Consider the following 21,100-nt stretch of genomic DNA (forward strand, 5'->3'; position numbering starts at 1 on the left):
CTGGTCTGGAGCTCAACCCACCCAGCTCAGCCCGCCACGGGAACATCGCAAGGGCTTACATTCATTTACGGTATGCGCAGAACTATCGAACAAGGTATGCGACTATCGTACGCCTACAACAGGGGGACACTTGTACCGCACCCACCAACCCACTCGTCAGCGCAACGCCCGCATATGCATCGATCTGTGCAGGATCAATACAGACTACGCCGCGGGATCAATAAGTCTTCTTCCCGTCGCCAGGTATAGCCGTATTGGCCCTGTCTGTTCATCGCTGGCGATAGCAAGTGTCTGCTATGCCGCCGTGCCCGGGTTGTGAGACTCGTACCACCACACCCACCATGGTGTGTGCTGGCACACGGGAGTCACGAGGGGGGATGTGACAGCGGGATTATGGGTTGGGAATCCCGGAGTGTTGAGGCTGTGGGTGTGCTGGATGTGAGGGTGGTAAGGCAGATAGGGAGGTGGCGGTGAGAGGGGGAGCTGAACGCCGTGGCGCGATGGGGGTGGTGTGTAGGCGTAGGGCTGCTCAGGGCGGTGCCTGGGGTGGGGGTTTGGGAGCAGGAAAAAGAAGCGAGGGGGGGATGTGAGGTTGTTTGCGTTGGGGGGGAGGATGGGGGAGTGAGTGAGTGAATGAGTTTGTTGGTGATGTGATGTGCTGTGCTGTGCTGTGCTGTGCTGTTCTAGAACTACAGTGTATATGATCTTGTGCTGGTGGTAGAAGGTACATCCCCATTCTTTCCCGCCTCACGCCTCTTTTTGTTCATTCTATGGGACTATTGGGATTATTGGGACTATTGAAGTGTAAGGAGGTGGCTATGTGCTGGAGGTGGAAATTGAGTCCACGCACGGTAAGGAGTCGGCCATCGGGCTGAGAATCTCTGCCGCCGCCCTTCTCTCACCAGCGCCACCGCGCCTCTGTAAGATTACATCACCCCTTTCCTCACTCCCTCACAGTTCGCCCATCCCTTACCGCACAAACCCATCCATCACATCCACGACCATCACCAACTCATCACCATCCTATCCCACAACACACAACACCACAACAAACCCCTCGTATCGCCCACTCATCATCCGCATTCATCCGACGCATCACCACCCCCTGCCTCGGTTACCAGCCCTACCCCCATTGGCCGCCGATCAATTCAATAGCGCCGGGAAGCCCCTGCTAGCCCCTGCTAGCCCCTGTTAGCCCCCTCTACCTGTCGCTTTGTCCCTGGTGCCAGGCCCAAGGCGGTCTAGACGTGGCGTTAGAGTGATCGGTTGAGGGGGGTGTGTGCGTATCCGGCGACACGGGTGGTGCGGGAGAGAGACAGGGTGTGGGGGCTATGAATAGATACTGTGTACTGTACCTGTACCACGGAGCGAGGGGGGAGGTGCCGGTGGGTGGGTGGGTGGATTGGGTGGGTGTTGGTGCGGGAGTGGTGGTAGTACAGTGTTAGTAGGGTTGGCAGTGTTAGTAGTGTTAGTAGTGTTAGTAATGTGCAATAGAATGTGATATGCGACAGTAGTATGCCAGTATAGCAGGGTGTGATAAGGCGCTGAGTGGACCAAACTACTGTACGTGGCAGGCACGGCTCGCGAGGGGAGGCAGGGGAATACTACATATACGAGGTTTTCGCCTTGCTTTTGGGAAAAGGAGGCTATGGATCGTCTGGGCTTGGGTTCGCGATCGCGGTAGGACTTTTTTTTTCTTCCCGACGGTGCGCTGGGCGAAGGGCTGGTTGGGTTGACTGGTTTGTTTTTTTCTGGTTGACTCGCTGAGTGGATGACTGGTTACCCTCCCCTTTTTCTTGTTCTGTTATCGTGGTGGTGTGGTAAGGTAAGGCGCGGTTTGAGGGAAGATGCCGTGGTGAGTGGGCGTAATTGAGCAGTGTTTGAGGGAGATACCGCCTTGGTGAGTGGGCGCGGCGGCGCATTGAGCACGGTTATTGATATGGATTTGGATACGAAGAGATGAGGAGACACGGGCTGGGCTGGGCTGGGCGGGTGCTATGGCTTGCTGGCGCGATGTTTCTGGCTGGCTCTGTGCCTGGTGGCATATGCCGTTTTACTGACTGTGTGCTCATCTCATGATCATCAATGAGCTGGGCATGATGGATCGGATTGCTCGGCGTGAAATGGCTGAGCTGAGTGATCCATCCCACTCATTTACGAGAACAGACATATACGCCCAAAATCGCATTGGACAACCACAACAATCCCCGTCTGTGCTAGAGTACTATAGACACCGTAAGACTGTAAGACTTGCATGTTTTAGCACATACGAGCTCCATGAACCCTACTAGCACCCCGCTCTGAAGGAGTTGGCATTGGCGTACATTCGCCGGTCCAATCTTTTCGTTTGTTTGCGTCTGCCGAGCCGAGAGACACCTGGCTGGCACTTCTCCCGGTCCTCTCTATCTCCCCCCTCCGTGCCTCCCGTCGTCCTTCCAACATCCACCACCCCATCCCACACCCCTCAATGCATGCAGGCAGTCTCCGCCTTGGGACGAAACTACCTGTTTCACCACCCACCCAATTGTCCGCGCGCCAACCAGAGAATATTCTGCAGCACCGGCCACAGCATCTTATTTATTTATTTTAGGAAATCCCGCGGAAACCGTGGTGTGTGTGTCATTACGATGTGGCTGCATTTTGATGTTTTGTGGTCCCCCAACCAAGACACCGTTCTCATCTGTGTCTCTACAGCACGCGGCGAAATGCCTAATGCTTTGCTTGTTTTCTTTCTGTTTTCAAACCTCAGAGACATGCATGGACACATACTGTAGACAGGTGACTCCGAGACGTCATCGATGCTGCAGCTTGTCTCTGCTTGTCCTCTGTCACTCAGCATCAAGTGCTTACCCAATGCTTTTCCGCGCTGTCTAGTTGATGTTGCTGCTGCACCTTGTTCCACAATAAGCCGCCTGTGACCTGGTATAGCTCTAGCAACTTCCGAACCCGTCTTACTTATTTTTATATTGATAATTCTGAGCCGCCATGCCTCATTGACTTGGCAGCCATCCATCCCCCACAGCCTATCTATCCCTTGTCTCATCCACTTCCACGAAGCCACACAACGCCTCACAGGCTCCCACCCCCATTTTATTTCAGGTTCTGTTCCAGTGGGGAAAAACACGTTTGTCGTGTATGCCGCTACCTACCCACTGCCACTTGTACGCGTGGAAGAACCGGGGACAGTGCGCAGAACGATACGACCATACTACCATACCAAGCCCTACTATCCTTCGCCAGCCGTGTGCGAGCCTTCTGATATGTACCTGGTTCATCCCCGCTGATCCATCCCTAGCCAAGCATTTCGTCCCGATCTTGCAAGGTCTCACTACTAACCCAGGCGCGGATTTTGTAGTGCAGATCGGTCAGAGGGCAACACACCTTGACCAGGTCTCTCGTCCTTCCTGACTTCCTCTTCTTCAAGACGAAGTGAATTTCGTTTTCCAAAACCACATTCGTTTCGTTGTATCACAATCTTTGCTTGTTTTTGCAACATAGGGCATCATGGCTCCTCCATTGCTGCAGCTGGGTTCACTCTCGCTTTTGCTACTCTCGGCAGTAAGTTCTTCTCCCGGTGGTATCACTGATGCACGGCGCGCGCATGCACCGTCGTAAACAGCGTCGACTATGTGCGCGTTGACCGACGGAAGCTTTTATAATAACATTTGGGAATTCAGGTCACACCTTCGCTCGCCGCTTCAGTCAATACTGCGAGTTTGCCAACCAACTGGTCCTACAAAGGATGTTACGTGTATGTGTTTGCCCTGTGCTCGTCCCGAGTCTCCCGCATTCAAGGGATACTAATTCTAACAACCTCCTTCCTATAGCGATAGTGTAGCAGCCCGTGTCCTCAGCGGATCTGCCTACAATTCGGACACACAGACCGAAGAGGCCTGCGCATCATACTGTGACACGAAAGGCTTCAAGTACGCCGGTGTTGAGTATGGCGTGGAATGCTGTAAGTCCCCGTCGCACTTGAACCCTCCTTACGCACGCCAAGCCATTGAGTCTCAGAATATTGTTCTCTGCGCGGGACAACGCGGTGCAACAGCGTTCAGAGTGCTAACGAGGCTTGATAGACTGTGGCAATACCCTCACTTCTGCCCTCGGTGCTGAGACCGACTGTGCTATGACCTGCGGTGGCGACGCGAACGAGCTGTGTGGCGGTCCTAACAGGATGAATGTCTTTGAGAACACCGCCATCTCCGCATCCACTCCAGTTACCACGCCCGTTCCCGCCAACACCAATGTTGCTGTCGCAGGCTGGACAGCTGGCGGTTGCTACACGGATACTGTAGCTGCCCGAAGCCTTCCACAAGGCGTGCCCGTTGCCGGAAATGCGCCCATGACTGTTGAGCTCTGCCTGGCAGCATGTCAAGCAGCTGGATATAAGATTGCTGGCGTCGAATATGCGAGCCAGTGCTACTGCGGCAACGCATTTGCTAATGGCGGTGCCCTCGCCCCCGATGGGAATGCACTGTGCAACATGCCATGTGATGGTAATGCGGCAGAGATGTGCGGAGGCCCGGATCGTCTCAATGTATTCTTCTTTGGAGACTCTAGTAACACAGGAACCGGTACGACTACGGCCCCTCCGGTTACCACCCCCCTTCCCTCCACCAGCGCTGTTGCTGTCGCTGGCTGGACAGCTGGCGGTTGCTACACGGATACTGTCGCCGCCCGGAGCCTTCCACAAGGCGTGCCCGTTGCCGGAAATGCGCCCATGACCGTCGAGCTCTGCCTGGCAGCTTGTCAAGCAGCTGGGTACAAGATTGCTGGCGTCGAATACGCGAGCCAGTGCTACTGCGGCAATGCATTTGCAAATGGCGGTGCCCTCGCCCCCGATGGAAACGCGCTGTGCAACATGCCGTGCGACGGCAATAAGGCAGAGATGTGCGGAGGCCCGGATCGACTCAATGTGTTCTTCTACTCAGGCTCTGGTTCCACCACTGTAAGTGGAACTGGTACTGGAACCGGTACGACCACGGCCCCTCCAACTAACACTCAGCCCGCTGGATCTGGAACCGCAACTAAACTCCCCGCAGGATGGTCCTATAAAGGTTGCTGGGTCGACAATAACCAGGGCCGTATCATGAACGGACCCCAGGCGGACCTAACCACAATGACGATCGAATCCTGTATCGCAACCTGCGTCGCCGCCGGATACGCCATCGCCGGACTCCAGTATTCCTCCCAATGCTTCTGTGACAACCTACTCAAGAACTCGGCCACCCTGGCTGCGGTCGATACCATGTGCTCCACGCCATGTTCCGGCTCCTCCGTCGAGATCTGCGGCGGCGGCAACCTGGACAGCGTCTACGCCTCCCGCGACATCGAGGTCATCGGGCCGGCCGCCCCCCAAAAGAGTGCACTCCCTGGACTCTGGCAATACAAGGGCTGCCTCATGGACCAGGACCCCAAGTCTCTCCCGGAGAAGATCGTCTACACTGGAACTAACACTCCCAACAAGTGCTTGAAGGCATGCTCTGATTACGGTTACAACGCTGCTGGTATGGAGTACGGTGAGGAGTGCTACTGTGGTGATAAGAGTGATCCTTCCAAGCAAGGAGCTAAACTCGTCGCCGAGTCTGACTGCTCCACTCCCTGCCCCGGTGACGCCCGCTACCTCTGCGGTGCTGGTAACAGACTCTCCTACTACGAATGGGTTGGTGCACCAATTCAGAATTACGGATTCCCCCAGGGTGCCGCAGCTGGCGAGTATGTTCTCCTCGGCACGGCCCCCGTCATCGCCCTGATTACCACCCAAGGTCTTAACGGCAAGGTTACCTTTGTCGAGAAGTCTGGCACGTCTACTACTCCTGGCTCAACTGGTGCTTACGAGTGGGATCCCTCTACCAACACTTTCCGTACTATGCACGTCAAGACCGATGTCTTCTGCTCTGCTGGTCTCGTTCTCCCTGACAAGGTTGGTCGCCAAATCAACATTGGTGGCTGGTCCGGTGACTCTACTTACGGTATCCGTCTGTACTGGCCCGATGGATCCCCAGGCAAGCCATCCGTCAACGACTGGCAAGAGAACTACCAGGAGCTGGCTCTGCAGAATGGTCGCTGGTACCCTAGTGCTATGGTCATGGCTAACGGCTCCATTCTCGTCGTTGGTGGTGAGAACGGATCCAACGGCCCACCCGTGCCAACTCTTGAGCTGCTTCCTCGTGCCGGTGGCACCCTCTACATGGAGTGGCTCCAGCGCACCGATCCATACAACTTGTATCCCTTCCTCGCTGTCCTGCCTTCCGGCGGTATCTTCGTGGCGTACTACAACGAGGCTATCATCCTGGATGAGAAGACCTTCGCCACCCAGAAGAAGCTCCCCAACATCCCCGGCGCAGTCAACAACCCTCTCGGCGGCCGCACCTACCCTCTCGAGGGAACCATGGTTCTCCTACCCCAACACGCTCCGTACACCGATCCCCTCGGCGTCCTGATCTGCGGTGGCTCCACCCCCTACGGCGGCTTCGCCATCGATAACTGCGTTTCCACCGTCCCCGAGGCCACGAACCCAACCTGGGTCATCGAGAAGATGCCCTCCAAGCGCGTCATGTCCTGCATCTGCGCCCTGCCCGACGGAACCTACCTGATCCTGAACGGCGCCCACGTCGGCGTCGCCGGTTTCGGATTGGCCTCTGACCCCAACCACAACGCTCTTCTGTACGACCCAAGCAAGCCTATCAACTCGCGTATCAGCATCATGGCGAATACTACCATTGACCGCTTCTACCACTCTGAGGCTATCTTGCTTCAAGATGGCCGCGTCCTCGTCACGGGTTCTGACCCGGAGACCGATGGCCTGCAGCAGGAATACCGCATTGAGGCTTTCATCCCACCTTACCTCAAGACCGGTCGCCCAGTTCCTTCTTACACAATCACCAACAAGGACTGGAAGTACGGCGCCACCATCACGGTGACCGTCACTCTTCCATCTGGAGGCGTGCCCAAGTTCTCCCTCATGGGCGCCGAGAGCAGCACCCACGGTAACTCTATGGGTCAGCGTACCATCTTCCCGGCGTTCAAGTGTACCGGCAACACCTGTACCATTACGGCGCCGCCGAATGCACATGTTTCCCCACCTGGATGGCACCAGTTGTTCCTCCTCGAGGGCGGCGTGCCAAGTAAGAGTCAGTACGTGAGAATCGGTGGTGATCCCGGTAACTTGGGCGCCTGGCCCAAGTTGTCGGATTTCAACGTGCCCGGTTCTGGTTAAATCTAGATACCTTGGGTAGGTGTGAAAGGAGGGGATGAGTTTGGGGATTTTTGAGATTTGGTTTTAAGTTGTTGGCTTGGATTGGATAAGGGGATGAATGGAAGGGGAATTCTTTGATGTGTGCGCTGTGAGTTTTCTCTTTATTACGAATTTTTAGAGTATTCAAAAGTGGAAAGATGGAATGGGAGACTGGGGGAGAAACATCAGAAACTATAGGATGCCTACTTCACGGGGTGGGGATATATCCCTTTTTTACATAGACGGACAGATGAACACACACTTATGTGAGGGGTTGGGGGTTGCGATATATTACAGCTCTCTACGAGCATGGAAGGGATTAATTGTTGGGTTGCGGGTGCTTGTTGTAGTTAGTTAGTTCTTAATTATATAATTAGACTGATGAAGGTGTTTATGGGTTGCTGTTCTGCCAATCCTCCCTTTACCCCGTGAAGGGAGGATTAGCAGAACGACACCCATGAATACTAACAATAGTCGAGAACCTTCAGGAGTAATTCTCGTGCACCCTGGAAATTGAACGTGAAACCGTCTGTTCGTATACAGTCGTAGGATTAGCAGGTTGCTCATAAATCCAAATATAGCTGTCAATGACAATTCCCAGTCGTGTCCATGCTATTTTCAGTCTTTCCCAGGCAGCAAAATTAAACTTTGATAATCCGCGTCGCCCACACATGTCCACTTTGGCGCCAAGTGTCCACACAACCACCACTGACCGCCGACCCAATGCAGCGACGACCACCACACGTGGATTGATATACCATCAGCACGTCTTATGGACAGGTCCGCGGAATCCAGTGACATCGCGTTTCAAGTTTCAATCTTTGTAATCTTTGTAATAACGACACGTTTCCAGTGCATATACGAGAACTTCGGTCTGTACGAGACATCTGGATAATCGGTGTTGCCTAATCAATCCATTGACTCGATTACAAATGCCGTCCACATCCGCATCCGCATCCACATCCACATAACTAAGACACGCCTCAGCCTTCGGATGCTGTGACGGCTGACACAGCATAAACCATCACCAAAGTTATAATCTGATCTAACAAATACATACATTCATTTTTCCTGGCTACGCCCACCCACCCATCAAAATGGACTGGCCCTACCACATCAACACCACCCTCACTACCTCTCAAAAGCTCCTCCGCCGCCAAACCATCGACCGCTACGGCCTCTACGCGCATCTCTCCCCCCTCCTCCCCATCGCCTTGTACTGGCTATACGTCCTCTTCAAATGGGTCGTACGGGCGCGCCAGACGAGGGGCGAGTATGCGGCTGTGCCGGGGTCGCCGCATGTGAAGAGGGAGGCGAGGACGGCGGCGGGGAGGGCGGCGAGGTGGTGGAGGGGGGGGTTGTGGTGGGTTGGGGGGAGGGGTGAGGAGCAGGAGAGGGTGGTGCATCAGTTGGCGGGGTTGGTGTGGGCGGTTTGGTTGGGGGGGTTGGCGGTGCATGGGACGGGTGATGGTGAGTTGAAAGCGTTTTCTTGAGTCTTTTTATTGAGTGGAGGGGGGCGGATGGGCGGAAGGGGAGGTTGTTTATGTTCTGCTTTGCGGGGGTGTTGGATTGGAAGTTCAAGTCTAATACTTCTGTTTTTATCATCTGTTCCTATATTTTTCTTTCCAATCGTCCATGGTATTCTTCGTCTTGAAGCTAAGACCTCGCAGATTACCTCCACCTCACCAAACGATTCGGAATGATCGCAGCATCCCAGCTGCCCATACTGTACCTCCTCATGATGAAGAACCGCTACTCCCCACTCCGTTACCTCCTCCGCGCCTCCCACGAAGAGCTCAACCCCTACCACCGCATCCTCGGCCAAATCATCGTCACCCTCTTCAGCCTCCACGCCGGCTTCTACCTCAACTTCTTCATCCGCGCCAACCTCGTCAAGAACCTCTTCACCCGCCCCGTCCCATCACTAGGTCTACTCTCCATCATCTTCATCCTAACCCTCTACATCACCAGCATCAAAACCATTCGCACCTACAGCTACCGCATCTTCTACGCAACCCACTTCACCATCAGCCTCCTCCTCGCCCCAATCCTCTTCTTCCACGCTGCCCCCGTCCGCCTCTATCTCATCGAGACCCTCGTATTCGTCCTCTTCAACCTTCTCACCCGCCGCCTAACCTCCTTCCTCGCCCCCTCCACAATCACCGCCCTCCCCCAAACCACCCTCCTCAAACTCAACATCCCCATCCCCCCCTCCCACCGCCGCCTCTACGCAAACTCCGCAGGACAACACGTCTACCTCTCCATCCCACCCCCCAGTCAACCCTCCACCGGAGCCGCAATCCTAAATCTCTGCTCAAACCCCTACACCATCTCCTCCATCGCCCCCGACACCAAATCCCTAACCCTGATCGCGCGCTCTCTCTCCGGCCCAACCTCCGCGCGCCTCCTTGAACTCGCTGAGCTCTGGAAAGCCCGCCCGCCTTTGCGCATCGAGGGGCCGTATGGCGGTTCTACCCGGTTTCCCGATTTCGCTAGCGAGTTTGACCGGGTCTTACTAGTTGCCGGAGGGGTGGGAGGGACGTTTGTACTACCGCTTTATCAGCGCGTGAGGACGGAGATGGAGAGGAGGGGTTTGAACACGGAGAGGGTTGTTATGGTGTGGTCTGTTCGGAGCGCAGCGGAGGTGGAGTGGGCGGCTGAGGCGGTGGGGGAGGTAGCGAGTGGGGTTGAGATTGTGGTTACGAGGGAGGAAGAGGAGAGGGGGTCTGTGGATGGGGGTGGGGGGGTTGAGATGTTAGATTTGGCGGAGGAGGGGGGGAGAAGGAAGAGGGGACGGGTGGATGTTGGGGGGGTTGTGGATGGGGTGTTTAGGAGGGGGGAGGGGGAGAGGGTTGCGGTTATTGTGTGTGGACCGGGGGGGATGGCGAGGGAGGTCAGGACGGCGGTGGGGAGGTGGGTGGGGAAGGGGAGGGATGTGTGGTTCCATGAGGAAGGGTTTGGGTTTTGAGTCGCTGTAAAATTTCATGTTTAAACTTAGATTCTCTATATACACACAGTTACTTTTCCGAGGCCAGGTCTTCTAATCTGTGACCAACCTACGCCTTCCACTCCAACGACCACGTCTCCTCACCAGCCCTAAACGGCATAATCTCCAAATCTCCCTCTCCCCTCAGCATATCCGCCACCTTCGACGCACCCCTCTTCAGCACAATCTTCTCCCCATTCGCCTCAACCCCATAAAACTTCCTTCCATACCCACCCAAGAACCCCTCAATACCCTCGACCGTCACCTCCTCCTCCTTCAACAACCCCTTTCCAACAGCGCCCACAAAAGCCTCAAGAACCAACTGCGTCGCCTCTCCCTGCGTAAAGCACCCCGCGGCGGGCTTCCCCCTCATCTCCTTCGCTGACAGCGCATGAGGCGCTGAATCAGAGCCGAAGAAGAACTTCTCTCCCCCTGCCGCAGCAGCACTAAGCAGTGCCTTTCGGTCCGCCGGGAGCTTAGCAACAGGCTTGCAGAAGTGGTGCGCGTTGCCGACCACCTCATCGATGGTAAGGTACAAGTGGTGCGCCGTGATAGTCGCCGCAACGGTAGGCCCGCACGCCTTGACTGCCTCGATGGCCGCAGCGGTTGTGCAGTGCTCGAGGATGATGCGGAGGCGGGGGAAGGCCTCATGCAGGGTGCGGAGGGTGGGGAGGAACTTCTCCTCGGCGGAGAGGACGGTGATGGATGAGTCTGCGGTGGAGGGGAGCTCGCCGTGGAGGTTGAGGATCATGTTGTGCGATTCCATGGCAGCGAAGACAGGGTAGAAGACGCTGTAGTCTACGACGCCGGCGGAGGAGTTTGTGGTCACGCCTGCGGGGTAGGATTTCACGTTCTTGATGCCGGCGGCGGCGGCTTCGGCGATGGTGGCGGGGGTGACGTCGGGGTGGAGGTAGAGAGACATGAGGAACTGGACTTTTGGCTCCAGGGCTTGGAGGCTTGCTTGGTACTGGAGGGCGTGGGCGACTGTCGTGATCGGAGGAACAAGGTTAGGCTAGTATATAGTTAGTGGAGGAATCTTGGACAGAGAGGGAGGAGGTAAGTACCATAACCATCACGCAGTTTACTCCGCCAGCTCTAATACTGGGAACGACGAGGTTCTTGGTGGCGCCGTCGCGGAGATGGACATGCATATCCGCCGAAGCGGGCAACTCCAGGGTCTGGAGCTTTTCGAAGACCATTTTGGCTAGAATTGGAATGAAAGAAGTGGAGGTGATGCTGAGAAGCGCTGGGATGAGAGTGATATAATCGGAATATATATTTTAAGTTTCGGGACCCCGCGGTTGACGCTGAATTGGGTCGGGCGGTCAGTGGGGTAACTTTCCATCAACCGGACTATTGTTCCTCCCCTACCGAGTCAGGACCAGGAACTAGCAAGGGACCCCATGCACCAAAAGTTTACCATCCGTCAGAAACGTTACAAACCACGAACATATCTCTGTCGTTTGGCAGAGAACCTCACTTCAGTCTTTCCTTCAGGTCGCCAGCGATGTTTACTGTACTATAGATTGATTTCCTCTTTTATTTCAACTTTCACTTCCACAATAGACAGCGTCAGCTCCGCAACCCGCCAGGATGAACACCATGGCCTCGCGCGCCCTGCGCACCTCCTCGCACCTCCAGCATAACTCACCACTCGCCAGCATCTTCCTCCAGCACATCAACACCTCAATCCCCCTCAGCCAGCGCCACACCTCTCGCACCTACTCAACCGATACCACTGAGTCCCTCACGACGGAAAAACCCCGCAACAACCGCCTCAACCCGCCCACCTCAACGCTCCCCCCACCCCTCGTCATTCCCCCGAAGAACCCCGACCAATCCTTCTTCCGCACCCTCTTCAACCAAGGAAAAGGCTACCTCACCTTCTACAAAACCGGCGCCCAAGCCATCTTCACCAACCTCTCCCTCTCGCGCGCCCCGCAAGAGCTCGTCGATAAGAAATACAACGGCGCCGTCTACGAAGCCGTTCGCGACCGCAACTTCAGCCGCGCGGATTACCAGCTCCTCCTCCGCTCGTGGCACGACATCAAGCGCCTTCCTGTCTTCGGACTGATCTTTATCGTCTGCGGGGAATTCACCCCGCTCATCGTCTTCGCCGTCTCCAGCGTCGTGCCGTACACATGTCGCGTCCCGCGCCAGATCGAGGCGGATCGCGAGAAGGTCGAGGCAAGACGCAAGACCTCGTTCCGTAACTTGACAATGGCGTTCACGCCGGGGAAGGAGCTGGAGAGGGAACAGCTGCTGCATATCTCGTGGTCGTTGGGCTTGTCGAGCAAGAATTGGGATCATATTGGTGGCACACCGATGACGCTGTTGAAGGGGCGCGTGGCGAGGCATGTTGAGTATCTGCAGACGGATGATAGGTTGATTAGACGCGATGGGGTGTTGGGTGATTTGGAGACGGAGGAGGTTGCGATTGCGTGCGCGCAGCGCGGGATTGATGTTGTTGGGCGTAGTGAGGAGCATTTGAGGGAGATGTTGGAGGGATGGATGGCGGCGAGTAAGAAAACGCCTGTGGAGAAGCTGCTGCTGACGAGGTAAGTTTCTTCTTGCTGCAAGGAGAACTGGGTTGAGAGAAATGAAGATCTATTGCTAACTGTTCACCTCATAGACCGAATGTCTGGCCAGTGCCAGCGAAGAAGGACAACTGATTTCCAAGCACAACGGACACATTACGGTATTTGGGCATTAACGGCATCCACTCTGATTTTTGGGACATCTGTATTATCATCTACTACATCAGCCGCGATATCCCATCTCTATGTACACTAAAGCCATCCCGCACGGAGGCGTTCAGGAAGATAGACGAGCTCATCCGCTCAATTGAGCGGAGGGAACGAACAAAATAAGAGAGCTCAGAAAGGGCAACTCTATGTAGAACACCATATCCAGCTCAGATATATTTAATGTACCATAAGCTATAGCTCCCAATGCACCTCAATGCACCCGATTCTAGACCGTCAACGTGATATAATTGATGCTATCTGCATCCCCTTCCCTTTCCCTTAGCTCTTTCTCCCCCTCATTTGTCGATTTCGTACATACATACTCATTACATAGCCACCTTGCAAACGCATAACCCCCCGCTAAAGCCGTAAACCGATACGGCACCCATCAAACGCAACCCCACTCTTCATCCGTCTCATTGCCTAAACCTCGCCAACTGCGCCATAATATTCTGCACATCCTCTGCGCTCTGACCTCCCTGCATCTGTCCCTGTGCCTGCTGTCCCAACCCCGCCGCGCCAAGAAGAGCGCCCAAATTCTGTGTCGCGCTTTGGGGCGGGTACTGAGCCTGTTGTTGGGATGGGTATTGTTGCTGTTGTTGCTGCGGCTGTTGAGCAGATTTTCCCATCAGACCTCCTAGGATACCAGCCAGGTCTACCTGCCCATTGCCCTGGTTCTGCTGCTGCTGTTGTGGCGTTGGGGATTGGATGGGTGCATTCAGTGTCCCGAGCAGCTTCTGCAGAGTCGCGTTGTCGAGCTGGCCGACGATACTCCCAAGGTTAGGAGTTGCTTGTGCAGCCGGGGCTCCGTATTGTTGACCAGCCTGTTGTCCATACGCCGGTGCAGCTTGGGCCGGAGCAGTAAGTTGTTTTTGCTTCTCACGGATCACCAGCTCCGCTGCAATACGGGGCTCCAGGTCTTCATACTCATCGAAACGGACATTATCCGCGCCCCGCGTACGATCAAAGACCTGCAGCGGTATCCTGCTCGTTTGCTGCGCCTTGTGCGTCAATTTGACAACAGCAAGAACACCTTCCAGAATCTGTCGGCGGACGACGACATCCACGGGTAAGCGTGCGCTGAGGAACATGACTTCGCTCTTTAAACCACGACCACGGATTTCACCCTCGACCCAGCTAATGAAGTTGCGGTCGAGCTCTTCGAGGAGGATGATCTGCACCTCCGGGACGTCGCGGGTATCACGACGCGGGATGCCCAGCGCAGCATCTTCGTCCATTTCGCGACGCCGAGGGCTGGGACTCCTCTCGCGGTAGCGTCCGCCGTCTCTACGGTCGTAGACAGGGGAACGAGACCGGGTGTGCCGGCCATCGTGGCCACCATAGCTATCTCGCCCGCGATTTTGGCCGTACTCATCGCGGCCGCCACGGAACCCACCACGTTGTGGCGAGGGAGACCTGAGGGCTCGGTAGTCCTCACGTCCACGTGTGGCAGCGCCGCGGTGGTCGCCTTCGCGGGGCGAGGCGACAGCTCGTCCATCGTACCGATCGTAGCCCTGGGGTTGGTTCCGGCCTTGTCCTCCACGGCCACCTCCGCCGCCTCTTTGATGCTCCGGGGATCGCGAGCGGCGTTGGGTAGCAGGTTGCGCTTGTCCAGGTCCAGCCTGTCGGGTGTTCTTCTGGGGTTTGGAGATCTCGAGGTCTGTTGAAGTTAGTATGGATTCATGACAAAGTGGTGGCAGTATGAGACTTACGCATCTTCCTCCCTCTGATTTCCTGGCCCTGTTCGCGCTGGAGGGCGGCATGACAAGACTTGATGTCGTGGAATTGGACGAATCCATAGGCCTGCTTGATAGATACCTGTGCCAGCCTGCCAAACTTGTGAAAGATGTAGAATATATCACGCTTCGTAACCTTCTCTGTTGGCAAATTACCTGTACGTGGTCAGCAAGGTGATAAATAAGTAGAAGAGCCACATAACATACCTATGAATAACCTTGATCCCGCAGGGAACCTGTCCCATAAGCCTTCGGAGACATACATCCGCTCATCGGCCAAGAATTTATCATACAGGCTTTGGACATCAGCGCCCCACTGGATTTCACCTGCGTCTTCAGCATCACCAGCCTCGACGGAAGTCTGGGCTCTGTCTTGCTTGGGGTGAGGGGGGAGTGTAGACGACGGAGGAGCTGGCAATGATGAAGGGGCATTGAAGGAGGCAGCTGGGGGTGGGGGGAGGATGTTTCTAGCATCGGCCTTTGTTCCTGGCGCACCAGAAGAAATAAGGGGCATAGGCATTCCCGGCGCTCTGTATGCGGTAGAGCCTGGTGGGACAGCAAAGCTGGGGCCGGCATGGTATTTGCGGATGTCATCTTGAGAAGCATACGCCGGGTGCATGGCAGGCTTTTGCAGGACTTGCGGGCGTGGAGGGAGGCTTGAGTGAGAAGGGAGAGTTGAGGGCCCGGTTGGTCCGGGTGGCCCCGGTGGGAAGGTTGGAGAGCTAACAGTGGTTGCGGTGGGTGTGCCATTTGCGGAGGTGGCATTGATTTCAGCATTGGCCGTGATGTTATCAAGCAGCTGCTGAATGTCTATCTCGCCTTTGGCAATACTCTCATAGGAATGGGCTGGAGGGGCTTGAGATTGGGCCTGGGTTGTCTCAGACATCGCGGGGTCGGAACCGCCATCAACAGCAGCAGCTAGAGGAGCAGGCTCAGAAGAAGTCGTAGGAGGGGAGGTAATGGGGTTAAGGGAGGAATTGTCGATGGGCTCCGTAGTGGTATTGGTGATGGAAGGGATGGTGTCGATGGGGGAAGGAGCGGTCTCAGAGCCTGATAATGGAGCAGGCGCTGACTGAACAACTTCATGTTGATCGACAGCCTCGCTTGAATCTTCTGGACTATTTGAATCCGCCTCGCCATCAGACTCAAAGGTCATCGCATAATCATCGTCGACCTCGCCTCCTGCCTGTGCTCCTGGCGCAGCAGCGTTGCTTTGCTCTGGTTTATCCTCCTCTTCATATGGATCCGAGAAGTTACTCGCCGCGTCGCTTGTATCATTATCATCATCCGCCGTCGCATTTGAATTCGTAGGAAGATTGTCGGTGGGCGCGTCTGTCGATGACGCGGTATGGGTGGATGTCATATTGAAAATAGGGTCGATCTGGTTCTGGAGGACTGGGAGATTCGATGGGATTGAGGGGTGAGATGGGACGGGAGAGACTGGAGTGGTTGGGTTGGTATGGAATTTGGGCGCGTCCCAAATCATAAATCCAGAGGGTCGGGGCAATCTGCCTCGCGACTCGCACTGCTATAGTGATGGTGGGGGGGTTGTTGATGGAACGGCAGAAGAATCAAGGATTGATTTCCGGCTGGAGGGGTGGAGGCGAAGGAAGGGAGAAGGGATTAGAGGTGGAAATGGAGGAGGATAAATAGATTGTTGGATTGAGTCGTGGATCGGAGATGTAGAGAACAAATGTCGAAATGGGTTTGCTTGCTTAGCTACGTGGATGTGGGTGCGGAGGTGGAAGAAGGCATTCTAATAAATCAGATTCACTCTTTCACGCTGGGCGGGGGATCTGGGGATCTCTTGCGGGTGGCGTTGGTGACGGTATGGCGCTTGCTAAGGTGCCGGTTTGGCGTGTGTAGGTTTGCAGGGCAGATGAAGTCGAGTTTGGAGGTTTGGGGGATGGGGAGATGGTGGAAATGGAGATGGAGATGGGGATGAATTGAAAATAGACGCGATGTTGAAGAGACTTGAGGTGAAGTCATGTATGTTGCTTGCGCCAGAAAGCTTAGTCAGCCGCCTAAGCCACATCCTTACGAATCACGTGCAACCTATGGACTCTGGTCAAACCGATATCAGTCACCTCTCACATCTACCGCTAGCAATTGTCATATAACTTCCAGATGACAGGTTCCTGGTTGCATCATATCAGATCTTTATTACATTAAGAACGGAAAAAAGATCCTGGTAAGAGTTACTCTCGTGGGACCCTGAGAATATCAACCCCTGCCCTCCTGCATCTTTGATAAGCCGTCTCATCGACCACCACAAAGAGATCAAAGAGGATGAAAGACTCGGGACTTCGAGTCCTAAATGCCCCACCTATGCAGCCGCCGAATGCAGAAAACCATTATGTCCCGTCACATTAGACTATTTGCTATACCACGCCCCGTGGTACAACAACCCCAACAACTCGTCTTGAGTTTGCCAATCCGCCAGTTTGCAACCCCATCACGCAACGGATCCGGCTCAGAATCACCCTATTCAGACGAGGAATACGCGGCTGCTCGGGAATGGGCCTCAACATTCAAGCCGGGCTCATTACCACGAGACCTGGCACAAACACGATTTGACCGGTCATCAGGCAAGGGCGGGCAGCATGTGAACAAGTAATACCCCTCAAGCAATCATCTTCTAATTGAGAAACCCTAACGCCTTCCAGGACAAATTCAAAGGCCACGAGTGCGTGGCAGATCAAGTCAATAGCGCCATATGTGCCGGCAATGGTGACCAAGGAGCTGCGTGCGTCGCGGTACTACTCTAAGAACTCTGATTGCCTCACCATTGCCTCCCAGGAAGGTCGCGTGCAGCGCGATAATGAGGATAATTGCCATGAGAAGCTCTATGAACATATTGCGGATATCGCCAAGCGAATCATTCCGGGTGAGACGTCGGAGGCTGCGAAGGCAAAGGCAGCAAAACAGTAAGTATAGTAATCAAAAATGCAACGAACAAGTTGATAGCTGACAGTCGTTCGCAGAAAGAAAATTGGAAATGCCATCCGTTTGCAATCCAAGAAGGAGCACAGCATGAAGAAGCAATCCAGGAGCAGCAAAGGGGGAGATTATTAGGACGGCAGAGTCGTCGCGAACTGCCACATCTCGCAAATGATAAAGAGACATGCATGTCCACCGGGCCTAGGCTGTGGTAGGCTCGAAAGAAGTAATGGCCAACTGATAATTTGGATATCATAGTTGGAAGTGGGCCTTGGAGTCTGCCGTCGCGGGCAGATTTACACTGTAAGAAAGTCGGCGAATCAACGCAAGGCAGTCCGTCGATGAACGAGAATTTTAAGCAGAATCAAATGTAAATAATAGATACAAGTATGATAATTATATAGATACCCATATCATAGTACGGAATGAAAATAATCCGATTGCTCTTTCCATAGTAATCATTCCAAGTGCTCCGCAGCATCCATGTAGTTCGAAGTATGTGTATCATTAGAATCAGGAAATGGTAGTGTCGATTGGTATTAGCAAGTAGCGGCGTTCAAGATATGTGTACCAGTAAATGAGAGATTATGCTTCATTCACTGTCTCTAAATAAACTTCAACTAGCCATCCCCATCCCCATCCCCAAGAATGCCTAAATTACAGGTTTGGCAGCCTCATAACAGTATCCGTCACCTTGTTATCACCGCCCAACTGCCCAGCGCCCAGAATAAGCAAGTAGTCTGGGTCATCCATGACCAGCAAGCTCCTCGTATACGCACTCTCCTGAGGCGTCTTATGCATGACCCACGCATCCTTATCACCCGCCTTGGTATTGACGAAGACCTCAGAGTGGCTCGCAGCACTCACAACAATAGTCCCATTCTTCCCCCCCGACGGGCTCCAAACAACGTACGGCGACCCCGTCGGCACGACGCCACCCGCGTTAATCACCATCTCCTCCGCCTCATCGAATTTCCTCGGGTCCGCAGCAATCTTATAGTACACGGGGAACCACCCGCTGTTAGCGGGATTATAGCCGCCGCCAAACTCATACAGCATGAGGTAATCGCCGTTGCGCAGGCGCGCGACGGTCGTCATCCCAGGGCGATTATCGTACGTAGCAGACGAGGCATCATCGACCGGCGGGCCCCAGTTCACGAGGTCCGAAGTGACCTGATGCGACAGCTTTTGGCCATGTTCCGGGTCCCGCTGATCGGCGTAGTAGGCGATGAGCTCGTTCTTGTGGACGAGGAGGAAGGGTTCCCAGACGGGTGTCTCGCCGTTGTTGGGGATGCCGCGGCCGCCGGAGGCGACGCTGGAGACGAAGGTCCAGGTCTTGCCGGAGTCGCGGGAGGCGTAGATGTCGATCTTGGTTTTGCTGAGGTCGGTGGGGAGGGAGTTGCCGGCGCAGAGGATGGTGCCTTTTTTGAAGGTGCCGATGGCGCGGGGGAGGACGTAGAGGAAGGGCTGGTAGCGGAGGCCCCAGCCGTTTACGGTGTCTTTGACGGTGGAAAATTGGGCCCAGGTCTTGCCTTTGTCGGTGCTTTTGTAGATGGGGTAGTGGACAATTGGTGGCTCGGGAGAGTAGTTTTCCCTGGAGCGTGTTAGTTGAGGTTTTTACTAGGAAGGCATTGGGCTTTACCAAGTCGCGAGCAGAGTTCCATCCTCGAGTTGGGCGGTACGACCATAGAGAGTCTTTGGAGTGTTGTAATCCCGAGGCGGAACGAAGATTGTCTGCTGGGAGAATTCCGTAACAGCACACTTCTTAGGACCTGCTCCTGCTGGAGGTGCAGCATACGTGGAAGTGATGGACAAGGCCCACGCCAAACATGTGGCGATGCCGCGCATTATGAGATTCTTGCTTCAAAGCTAATCCGTTGATGGGAATGAGACGATGGCAGAGAGTGCTGATCTTTCAATTTTATGGGTATGTGATGATCTTTATATACTCTTTTCCTAGCTAATTACCTTTATAATTATCCCTGTGCAATAACAATGGAGGTCTGGGAGCTAAGAGAAATAACTAACCAACTTCATCATTACGTCCACGATAAACCGTACATAGAGAGGGGTAACTCATAGTATCATCCCGCTATGGGGCCAATTTGATATCCATGAGGTGAATAAGTCCTCCAATATCGCGTTATAACCAACAAACAAACCGTGCCTTTGGACCTCCGAGGTCTGGTCCCGGTCGATCACGGCGTGTCCCCCCACATTCCCCAGGTATTCCCCGCCATTTTTGGTTGGCTTCGATTCTTCTTTCCACAACGTTATTCTGTGATTGGTGCATACTCCAGGAAAGTATCCCACGGTCGCGCGGTGGTGGCGGTGCAGGTGAATATATGCGGTGGTGGCGGTGCGGATGAATATATAAAGTGATATTTCGGAGGAGATTCTGCCGAATGCCCTGCCGGAGAATTAAGAACCCGGAAACATTGGCATCTATTTCGCCATTAGCAGACGTAAAGTCGGAGTCCGCTCTCTCGACCACCAGTATATAACCACCCACCATACGCTCATATCTTATGGTCATCACAGCCCTACTGCCCATGGTGTGTGCTGAATAGCCATGTGTAAATCAGCAGCTCCTTCAAACCCAATGTCACAGATACGACATGCAAAGAGTGCAGGTCTAAGCCAGTCGGTGCTTTGCTAAGCGTATCGAACGGCGCCGTGTTGATACAGAACACGTCAGTGAAAGGCAAAAGAAGCCTTACATAGACCTGGTCAGCTGCCTCAAAAAGATCAATGGGAGGTCATTTCTTAGTCTTGGTAGGTATCTTGTCTTTAAATCATGGCAGCCTTCACTCGCTATTGCTCTGCTTGGTTTAATGTGGTGTAAAGTTGCCACCCGCGAACAGGACCGGCCTGTCACTGAAAGCAGTCGAAGAGTCAAGATGAAGGTGCGTCTCGCCGTACCCTAGCTTTGCTAACCGTCGTGGCTCGGATTTAGTGGAGGCTAGCTCCTGCAAAGCTAATGTCTTCTCATCCGTTCCAAGGAGAACAATAAGACTCGGTTGTTGCGAGTCGCCGAAAGGCAGGTCGGAGAGCAAGTTTTGAGGGCGATCGGAAGTAGTAAGCGAAACCTCACTGTCTCGTACACTGGGGCTAAACCAGTAGCTGTGATGACAGGATTTCATTATAATAGCAGGCCAGCTGCAGTGAACGGTTTGAATGGAGTGACTCGGGACGGAATGTCATTATACGTATAGCCACGAGGCTAGTCGAAGGGTCGAAATGACTCAATGATCTAGCTAGATTTATCCTGCCTCTTAGCCTGTAGCCTGAAGGGTTTCATTAAACTAAAAACAGGGCTATATCTAGCTTACGGAAAACACAGGCGGATATAGAGGTAAAAGTAGCTATCATAACGCAATTCTATCGACTTCCACCTAAGCTCTCCTTCATACAATCCTTCTTCCTCACGAAATCCTGACTTTTCAATTAT

The 21,100-nt window shown here is 54.3% G+C and overlaps 7 protein-coding genes across 7 annotated transcripts; 4 read left to right on the forward strand and 3 right to left on the reverse strand.

The window, feature by feature from the left end:
- Positions 1-3,504: 3,504 nt before the first annotated feature.
- VE01_06188 (uncharacterized protein) lies at positions 3,505-7,222 on the forward strand (the record flags this gene model as incomplete). Its single annotated transcript, XM_018275641.1, has 4 exons — positions 3,505-3,558; positions 3,678-3,751; positions 3,828-3,958; positions 4,080-7,222. 4 exons carry the CDS (start codon positions 3,505-3,507, stop codon positions 7,220-7,222), a joined length of 3,402 nt encoding a protein of 1,133 aa, XP_018128474.1.
- Positions 7,223-7,732: 510 nt separating this feature from the next.
- Positions 7,733-10,208, forward strand: VE01_06189 (uncharacterized protein; the record flags this gene model as incomplete). Its single annotated transcript, XM_018275642.2, has 3 exons — positions 7,733-8,020; positions 8,094-8,710; positions 8,911-10,208. Exons 2-3 carry the CDS (start codon positions 8,338-8,340, stop codon positions 10,206-10,208), a joined length of 1,671 nt encoding a protein of 556 aa, XP_018128475.1. The 5' UTR covers positions 7,733-8,020; positions 8,094-8,337.
- Position 10,209: 1 nt separating this feature from the next.
- Positions 10,210-11,518, reverse strand: VE01_06190 (uncharacterized protein). Its single transcript, XM_018275643.2, has 2 exons — positions 11,291-11,518; positions 10,210-11,238 (listed from the first exon to the last, which is right to left on the reverse strand). The coding sequence occupies exons 1-2, from the start codon at positions 11,423-11,425 to the stop codon at positions 10,297-10,299; spliced, it is 1,077 nt and encodes a 358-aa protein (XP_018128404.1). The 5' UTR covers positions 11,426-11,518; the 3' UTR covers positions 10,210-10,296.
- Positions 11,519-11,660: 142 nt separating this feature from the next.
- Positions 11,661-13,195, forward strand: VE01_06191 (uncharacterized protein). Its single transcript, XM_018275644.2, has 2 exons — positions 11,661-12,784; positions 12,859-13,195. Exons 1-2 carry the CDS (start codon positions 11,820-11,822, stop codon positions 12,896-12,898), a joined length of 1,005 nt encoding a protein of 334 aa, XP_018128403.2. The 5' UTR covers positions 11,661-11,819; the 3' UTR covers positions 12,899-13,195.
- Positions 12,965-16,660, reverse strand: VE01_06192 (uncharacterized protein). The gene is made up of 3 exons (XM_018275645.2): positions 14,917-16,660; positions 14,686-14,865; positions 12,965-14,633 (listed from the first exon to the last, which is right to left on the reverse strand). The coding sequence occupies exons 1-3, from the start codon at positions 16,193-16,195 to the stop codon at positions 13,390-13,392; spliced, it is 2,703 nt and encodes a 900-aa protein (XP_018128422.2). The 5' UTR covers positions 16,196-16,660; the 3' UTR covers positions 12,965-13,389.
- Positions 16,661-16,815: 155 nt separating this feature from the next.
- Positions 16,816-18,074, forward strand: VE01_06193 (uncharacterized protein). Its single transcript, XM_018275646.2, has 3 exons — positions 16,816-17,322; positions 17,376-17,636; positions 17,694-18,074. The coding sequence occupies exons 1-3, from the start codon at positions 17,027-17,029 to the stop codon at positions 17,782-17,784; spliced, it is 648 nt and encodes a 215-aa protein (XP_018128405.2). The 5' UTR covers positions 16,816-17,026; the 3' UTR covers positions 17,785-18,074.
- Positions 18,075-18,238: 164 nt separating this feature from the next.
- On the reverse strand, positions 18,239-20,801 carry VE01_06194 (uncharacterized protein). Its single transcript, XM_018275647.2, has 2 exons — positions 19,292-20,801; positions 18,239-19,243 (listed from the first exon to the last, which is right to left on the reverse strand). Exons 1-2 carry the CDS (start codon positions 19,495-19,497, stop codon positions 18,307-18,309), a joined length of 1,143 nt encoding a protein of 380 aa, XP_018128407.1. The 5' UTR covers positions 19,498-20,801; the 3' UTR covers positions 18,239-18,306.
- Between the last annotated feature and the right edge of the window lie 299 nt (positions 20,802-21,100).

Source organism: Pseudogymnoascus verrucosus, assembly GCF_001662655.1.
Source record: "Pseudogymnoascus verrucosus strain UAMH 10579 unplaced genomic scaffold scaffold_36, whole genome shotgun sequence".
Lineage (NCBI taxonomy): Eukaryota > Fungi > Ascomycota > Leotiomycetes > Thelebolales > Thelebolaceae > Pseudogymnoascus > Pseudogymnoascus verrucosus.